The 8,605-nt window shown below is 44.6% G+C and overlaps 1 protein-coding gene across 1 annotated transcript in view; it reads right to left on the bottom strand.

Moving 5' to 3' along the window:
• Nucleotides 1–1,422: 1,422 nt before the first annotated feature.
• The window catches only part of LOC147097016 (keratin, type II cytoskeletal 8-like), a 63,352-nt gene continuing 56,169 nt past the window's right edge, over nt 1,423–8,605 (bottom strand). Inside the window, exons 7-10 of the mRNA XM_085972748.1 lie at nt 8,374–8,499; nt 3,899–4,119; nt 2,557–2,612; nt 1,423–1,718 (exon numbers count right to left, since the gene is read on the bottom strand). Coding sequence (XP_085828874.1) covers nt 1,558–1,718; nt 2,557–2,612; nt 3,899–4,119; nt 8,374–8,499 — 564 coding nt within the window. The 3' untranslated portion in view covers nt 1,423–1,557. The remainder of the gene's footprint in view (nt 1,719–2,556; nt 2,613–3,898; nt 4,120–8,373; nt 8,500–8,605) is intronic.

The following is an 8,605-nucleotide window of genomic DNA, read 5'->3' as shown; positions in this document are numbered from 1 at the left end:
AGTTTGGCCGCTGAGAAGAATCTGGTGTCCAGGTCATGGGACAAAAGTGGGTCCCACTAGGGTCTCCAGGCCAGCGTCATGACCTAGAAGGCCTTGGAAGTGAGTATAAACATTTGTTTTTTTTTTAACATTGGCCCTCTTCCGAAGAGGGCAGATCAAAGGTCTCTCAGGAACTTTGAGTGCGGCCAGCAGCAGCACACACACGTGGCTGACTGGCACTGCACCTGCCGCTCCCCTCTTCCAGCAGGTGTCAAAGCTGTGCCCATACTTGCATGGGCACCCGCTGAAAACATGTAAATATGATGACCCCCACCATGACACCAAATGGTTCAGTGGGTTCAGGAGGGGAGGTCAGCTCTTATGCCCTTATAATGACCCCAAAGATTTTTTGGGTGGGTCACCATTTCGGTGAGCTAAGCCAAAGGATATTCGCTAGTAAGTATATATATAGCTTCACAAAAATAAATAACTAATTGACAATTTGCTCCCCAAGTTTGCATTTATGCTGCTCTGAGCTGGTTACTGGGAGGTGAAGGAGAGTGACTTAGCGATGTGGCTGCCACTGATTTTTTTCCTCCCCTCCTGTGACAGAAGTGCCTGGGCCTCTGTACATTTTTTTTTCCATTGCGGTACGACCGAGATTGGAAAGTCAGTGGTAAGTGTGGGAGTCACAGACACAAACTCACATCCCACCATTCCAGTGCACTGCATGTTGGTGGTCCAGTGTGGGGTCCATCCTGTTCTTTCTTGTGTACAGTTGTGATTGAGTGACTGGCAGATTCGTCGTTGGTGTGAAGCTATTTATTAAATTTAATATGAAGCACAAAGTGTTACACTAGAGGTGTACCCATGTGGTAGCAATAGACAAAGTGTGGAGAACACATTTTACCCGTCTATGTCGCTTCACTACACAACAAAGCGGCAACTTTATGTAAGGTCAAACAACATGAAATTGCAAGATTACCCATGAACCATTAACACTCATGTCACTTCAAGAGCGAATATTACGGACACAAGAATTTCTATCAAGTAAAAGCCCACATCCAGCCAGTGGTTAAGTCAATGCTTTACATCATGCTTCTCATTCTTCCCCTCATGCAATGACTGCAAACTTTTTGTTTTTAATATTCTGCTCAGAGAACTCTATGCTCACTTATTTTGAACACTTGGGGTATTGACTTTGTTTTTCTGATATGATTCTTACCTACCCATGACGTGACCGTTATTACTTTGATGACTTATATCATGATGCAGGGGAAGGACTTTACGCAAGGGACTCATTTATTGACCCAGACTTCATAGCAGGAGGAAAGATGGCCTCTGGCAACTGAGATGACTTAATTAAGTAAACACAGGAAGGCTCTGAGCAAAGAAATAACTCACAGTAATTAAATGGAGAGAAGAATGAGTTGGTCTAATTAATATAATGAAAGGAAGTTTTTTTTATTGCTGTGATCAGTTTCCATTCGATACAAAAATGAAAAGAGTGAGAGATAATGAGATAGGGCACCATCAGTATTTGCCCACAGCTGTTGGCTGTTGGTTGTCAGACTCTTTTCAGCGGACATGTCTTTGAGTTGACTGGACAGTCTTGACCATGACAGCCTTCTTTGCGATCGAACCTCGAGGGGCTTCGTGAACAATGGCTCCATTCACTAAGGATTCGTGATTTTCACTTGAAATACTTCTGGAATATGAGGAACTAGAGCCTCCATAATCTAGAGGGAAAAAAGCAGAAAAGATTATACAGGCAGAAATCCATCTCCGAAGAGAAATAAAAACTTACTTTTGTTTCACTTTTATGCAGGTACTTGGGTACAGTTTCTCTTCTGTCTTTTGTACACGAATCCCCCTTTTTGTCCACCTGACACTTGAAGCTGAAAAGATGGCCCATTCCCAGACTCTCAGCAATGCCCCCTACAGCCGGCCATCAGGAGACACCAGCGACCACCTAGGTTTCACCCTCCTTGATTTTTCCTCCCTCTCCTCACAGTGTGGGAAGAGACCATAACCTCTGCTCAGCATCTTCCTGTTCAACATGGTTCAGATTGGGAACTGACCAAAATGGGATTTGGGTCTGTGTTCTCTCCAAGGCAATAAGCATTGGTGCTCCTTCAGATTTCTTCCACATACTTGAACTTTTCTGAAGACAGTAGGGCAACATCCTGCGGTACAATTCTATAACTGGTAGTGCCCCTCCAGTAACCTACCAAATTGCAAGGCTGGACAGTGAATGTTGGCTAGTCAACCTTGGGACCTATCCGACACAAGACTGATTGTTTCCTCACCCCGTACGCACTTCCATCAGGCGTAATTGGATAGAGCTCAGGAGTGGGAATTGTGGGTGATTTTTCCCACCATGCCTCAGGGACACTGAGCTCATGGTGCCAATCTGTGACACCCTAATTTAGATCAGTTATGTCAGAACAGCCTGGGGACCAAATCTGGAACCATCCTTCCTTGCGTGCTTGTTTGGCTCAGTACTACACCAGGTTTGACTTGATTTAATCAAGGAGCTGAGTGAGCTGAATTCTAATACTTGAGCAAACAACTTACCATAACTTAGTGGTGTGGTGTTAACATGAAGAATTGCCTTCTGCTGCTGACCAATCCTGCAAGTAAAAGTTTATGATATAAATAAATAGGGCCTGACAATTACTGCAGTATTCGAACTTGTTTCAAGGAGCAATGCAGTCACACAATATTTTTGCCAGCCAAAAATCTCCTGACTGCCACCAAACTGGATTTCCTAAACTTGGGCTCAATAAATTTCTGCTTTGCACACTACTTCTACAAGATGATATATTTTTTTTTTTAAGTGCTGCTGTTCTGAATATATCCTACTCGTAAAGGTACCTCAGCTCGTGAGGTATAGCTGATATGCTTGAAGTTTGTTTGACTAGGCGTATCTGCCAATTTAACCATTCTTCTGCCCCCAGTCTACTGGTACAGGCACAATAGAATATAAGACCATAAGAAATAGGAGCAGGAGTAGGCCACACGGCCCCTTGAGCCTGCTCCGCCATTCAATAAGATCATGGCTGATCTTCTACCTCAACTCCACTTTCCCGCGCCATCTCCATATCCCTTGATTCCCCTAGAGTCCAAAAATCTATCGACCTCTGTCTTGAATATACTCAACGACTGAGCCTCCACAGCCCTCTGGGGGAGAGAATTCCAACGTAGGTCCATAAGGCAGGTGAGACTATGGCTGTGCCACTTTTTGCCTACAATCGGCCTCTTATCTCAATGGGTCATGGCAACATAGGGAGGCTCTCTACTAACCTGTCCTGCCAGAAGAACAGGGTCAGAGCCCGTGTGTTATATCAGTGCGACATCAGTGTATTCTCTGCATCGCCATAACTTCACAGAATATCCCTCTGTGCCATGGAACTGCAACATCTGGATTCGATGCAAGCAACTGTACCAGGCCAGTTATGAAGAACCTGAAGGGGTAGTGGTTGCCATTCTCTGAATCCATGTCTCCACTGAATTGCAATAAAGACTTGCTAGATAGTGCGACAGATAAACACATCACTGGGTGTATGGAGTTACCTTGTGGCTTTAAACCCAAGTAGGTTTCATTTTAGGGACAATATTTGAAATTCATATAACTTGGGTAAAAAAATTGCAAAAGATAAGGTGACAGGCCTTTAGTTGAGATCAAGGCAGTTTTAGAATGTACACTATTCTAAGTTTTTTGGGGAACTGAGCTTGTAATTGAATTGTGATGCAGAATTTAATGATGGATCCCTGAAGTAATATACTATAGTGTGCAACTTAATCATAAATATGCTCTTTATAAACACGTTTATGATTTGGTTATACACAGTTTCCTGAGAGTGAAACTTTTTCAACAACCTTCATTACAAATTTTTTCCCCCAAAATGTCCTGTACCTGCTCTCCTCTCCCTCCAGCATTTTCCTGTAGGTGGCAATTTCGAAATCCAGGGCAAGCTTGACGTTCATTAGTTCCTGGTATTCGTGCATTTTCCGGGCTATGTCCTGCTTGGCTTTGAATATGTCCTTCTCTCGTTCAGTAATCTTAGACTTGATGGTTCTCAGAGTTATCTCTCCACGTTCCTCAGCTTCAGTGATTGATGCTTCCAATGCAATGCGCTAAACGGATTTTTGTTTGAAAAATAAAATGTTAGCGAGGGAAATTACGTGTTCGATGAACAATAATTGCTCATAAACTGCTCAATTTGATGCAAAAAAAGGCAAAAGCGAATCCATACTGTATTTTAATAATGTTTTACCACTGAAAAAAATAAAGCCCGTGACTCCCCTAATAGCTCAATGGGGAAGTGGACCATATGGTGTGGTACTGAGCCACACAGACCATAAAGGTTCAAGATCTGATCCCTGGTCTGTGCTGAGTTACTTGATCTCAACTGGGGCAGTGGTGGGGATAGTGCAGATGCCCTCAAATTCCCTAAATAAGGAGCAAAACATCAGCTAAGGTTGTATGTTCTCCAGTGAGCCTGTGTGTGTCGAACCTCGGTTAGACCACACTTGGAGTACTGCGTGCAGTTCTGGTCGCCATATTATAAAAAGGATATAGAGGCACTGGAGAGGGTGCAAAAAAGATTTACAAGGATGATACCAGAAATGCGAGGGTATACATATCAGGAAAGGATGAGCAGGCTGGGTCTCTTTTCTCTGGAAAAAAGGCCGAGGGGTGACCTAATAGAGGTCTTTAAAATTATGAAATGTTTTGATAGAGTGGATACAGAGAGAATCTTTCCACTTGTGGGGAAGAGCAAAACTAGAGGCCCTCAATATAAGATAGTCACCAAGAAATCCAATAGGGAATTCAGAAGAAATTACCCAGAGAGTGGTGAGAATGTGGAACTCGTTACCACAGGGAGTGGTTGAGGCAATATACTGTAGGTGCATTTAAGGGGAGGCTAGATAAGTATTCACGGGAGAAGGGAATAGAGGGTTACACTGATAGATTTAGATGAGGAAAGACGGGAGGAGGCTCGAGTGGAGCATAAACGCCGGCATGGACTGGTTGGGCCAAATGGCCTGTTTCTGTGCTGTAGATCCTATGTAATCCTGTGTAAATCAGGCATTAGAGATTGCCCTGGTCACTATGCGTGAAGGCATTCAGAAGATTTCCTTTGTTCAGTATTTATTTAGAACTCGAAATGGTGAACAGAGAAATCTTCACAAATGCATTTACAATACCAGGAGTAATTCTTGACTCCTGGTGAGGGCAAAAATCAGGCTCACCTGTAATGGACTCCATGATCTGGGCTCATATAGAATAGCCTTCAGTACATGTAAATGCCACCTTCTGTCTGCACAAAAAGGTACTGGTGGCTGGACATCATGAAAGGTGTGGGTAGCTGAGCTGAGCTTATGTAAGTGGGTGCTGAATTTGCCAGCACACCTGCTCTGAACCAGTGACATACCTGCCCATTCCCACCCACCATATAATAAGCGAGAGAGGGGCGAAGCATGAGACCGCATATGGGCATGTTCACAAATGGGACGGATATGGGCGAGCATATAATAATTAACAATAGTTAAGTTGCGTTGATGAGCCTGGGATAATGCACCATGATTCAGTATTAACAAGGACAATGATGACCATGAACCTTTTCGACCTGCAACGAGACCAATAACCTTTTAAGACCCATAGTCACTTTTGGTGTCAGTGCGCACTGCCTGTCTACCTTATTTCCTGTTGTCACACTGTGTCAACTTTTCACATTATAAATTCCACAATCATGCTGGATTTCACCCTCCCATAGAAACATAGAAGATAGGAGCAGGAGTAGGCCATTCGGCCCCTCGAGCCTGCTCCACCATTTAATGAGATCATGGCTGATCATCCAAATTTAGTACTCTGTCCCTGCCTTCTACCCATATCCCTTGATCCCTTTAGCCTTAAGAAATATATCTAACTCCTTGAATATGTTTAATGAACTGGCCTCCACCGCCTTCTGTGGTAGAGAATTCCACAGGTTCACCACTCTCTGGGTGAAGAAATTCCTCCTCATCTCTGTCCTAAATGACTCACCCCTTATCCTTAGACTGTGACCCCTGGTTCTGGACTCCCCCGCCATTGGGAACATCCTTCCTGCATCTAGTCTGTCTAGTCATGTTAGAATTTTATAAGTTTCAATGAGATCCCCTCTCATTCTTCTAAACTCCAGCGAGTATAAGCCAATCGACCCAATCTCTCCTCATTTGTCATTCCTGCCATCCCAGGTATCAATCTGGTGAATCTTCGCTGCACTCCCTCCATGGCAAGAACATCCTTCCTCAGATAAGGCGACCAAAACTGCACACAATACTCAAGGTGTGGTCTCACCAAGGCCCTGTACAACTGCAGCAAGACATCCTTGTTCCTGTACTCGAATCCTCTCGCTACGAAGGCCAACATACCATTTGCCTTCTTAACCGCCTGCCGCACCTGCATGCTTATCTTCAGCGACTGGTGCATAAGGACACCCAGGTCTCGTTGCACTTCCCCTTCTCCCAATCTATTGCCGTTCAGATAATAATCTGCCTTCCTGTTTTTGCCACCAAAGTGGATAACCTCGCATTTATCCACATTATACTGCATCTGCCATGCATCTGCCCAATCACCCAACCTGTCCAAATCATACTGGAGTTTCTCGGCATCCTCCTCACAGCACACACGCCCACCCAGCTTTGTGTCATGGTGGCACTGTAATGCTTCATTTTGGCCTCTCCCAGCTCCTCGGCCTGTACTGCAGAGAAACTCCTATGCTCCAACCAACTCTATTTCTCTGCTTATTAATTTGCCGTAAGTTTTACGTTTTAACAATGAATAATATCAAATCAAAGTATATTTATTATATAGAAAAATAAGGACAAAATGCTTGACTTTAAAATGGGAACTGAATAATTCCTGCGTGCCTTGGTCCAATTATCCTGACGACTGTACTTGGTCTTGACTCTAATCTTGACCCCTCCATAAGCGCCACCACGAAAGATCAACTGGTACTTTAGAAATGTCCAGACGTCTCCCTCCAAAACTCAGATGTCAGCTGCGGCTCATTGGGAATTTAAATCAAGCAGACGGGCATCTATTTCAGCTAACATTTTCCAGTTCTGACGACAGGTCACCGACCTGAAACGTTGACTCTGTTTCTCTCTCCACAGATGCTGCCCTGGCCTGCCGAGTGTTTACAACATTTTCTGTTTTTATTTCAGATGTCCAGCATCGGCAGTATTTTGCTTTTGCATGGGGGGTTGGAGGGGCGGAAGTGGAGAGAGAGCAAAAATGCAGCACCGTGAAGCCATGTTTCATCAAAGCCGACAGGATAGGCCAAAAAGGTAGTGGTCAAAAAGTATTGGTGGCCTTTGAATTGACCTCCTTTATGGTGCAGATGGAACTTCTGGCCCTCTCCAACTCCAGTGGGAATGAGTCATAGAGTCATAGAGTTATACAGCACAGAAAGAGGCCCTTCGGCCCATCGTGTCTGCGCCGGCCATCAAGCCCTGTCTATTCTAATCCCATTTTCCAGCACTTGGTCCGTAGCCTTGTATGCTATGGCATTTCAAGTGCTCATCTAAATGCTTCTTGAATGTTGTGAGGGTTCCTGCCTCTACCACCCTTTCAGGCAGTGAGTTCCAGATTCCAACCACCCTCTGGGTGAAAAAGTTTTTCCTCAAATCCCCTCTAAACCTCCTGCCCCTTACCTTGAATCTATGCCCCCTTGTTATTGACCCCTCTACTAAGGGGAAAAGTTCCTTTCTATCTACCCTATCCATGCCCCTCATAATTTTGTACACCTCAATCAGGTCCCCCCTCAGCCTTCTCTGCTCCAAGGAAAACAACCCCAGCCTGTCCAGTCTCTCTTCATAGCTGAAGCGCTCCAGCCCAGGTAACATCCTGGTGAATCTTCTCTGCACCCTCTCCAATGCAATCACATCCTTCCTATAGTGTGGCGACCAGAACTGCACACAGTACTCCAGCTGTGGCCTTACTAGCGTTTTGTACAGCTCCATCATAACCCTTTGCATCATCATCATCGGGGCAGAGACCTAGCATTACTGGGCCTTGCCCCATCTCTGGGGCTCCAGCAGGCAAACTACAACTGGTCACAATGCCCTTAGAGATGGGAAAATTGCCTGTGATTCCCACTCCTGATACAGTGACCCGCACTGGAAATGTGCATGTGTGGACAGAATTGGCCGTGTGTGACACTCTTTAGTTGAATAAGTTTCCAGCGCACACTGTGAACAAGAAGAATGACCACTTGGTCAAGGTACCAGAGGGTGCATGCTGCCTGTGCCATCATAAGGGAGGCAGTGCCTTCTGGAAATGAAGGCAAACAATTGGAAAAGGAGCAGCAAGTGTTTGGTAGGAATCGGTGTTGACGTAATTACCTGACCCTTAAGGGAATCTATTTCAGAGTTCAATTTCACGATTCTCCTGCTTGTTTCTGTAATGTCAGTTTTGATGAGACGCAGATCATTGTCATATTTTCCAGTGGACTGAGACAGTTGATTGAACTGAATGATAGAAATATCAAAGAACATAACAACGTAAGACAACAGGGAATCAGAAAAGGCCAGTTAGCCCGTCAGTTTTGTTACTTCTAACACACCCAAATGAGAC

This window comes from Somniosus microcephalus, chromosome 33, assembly GCF_052327205.1.
Source record: "Somniosus microcephalus isolate GS21.2 chromosome 33, FLI_Smic_1.0, whole genome shotgun sequence".
Taxonomy (NCBI): domain Eukaryota; kingdom Metazoa; phylum Chordata; class Chondrichthyes; order Squaliformes; family Somniosidae; genus Somniosus; species Somniosus microcephalus.
The sequence above is the reverse complement of the archived record's forward strand: the minus strand, read 5'-3'. Positions and strand labels throughout refer to the sequence as shown.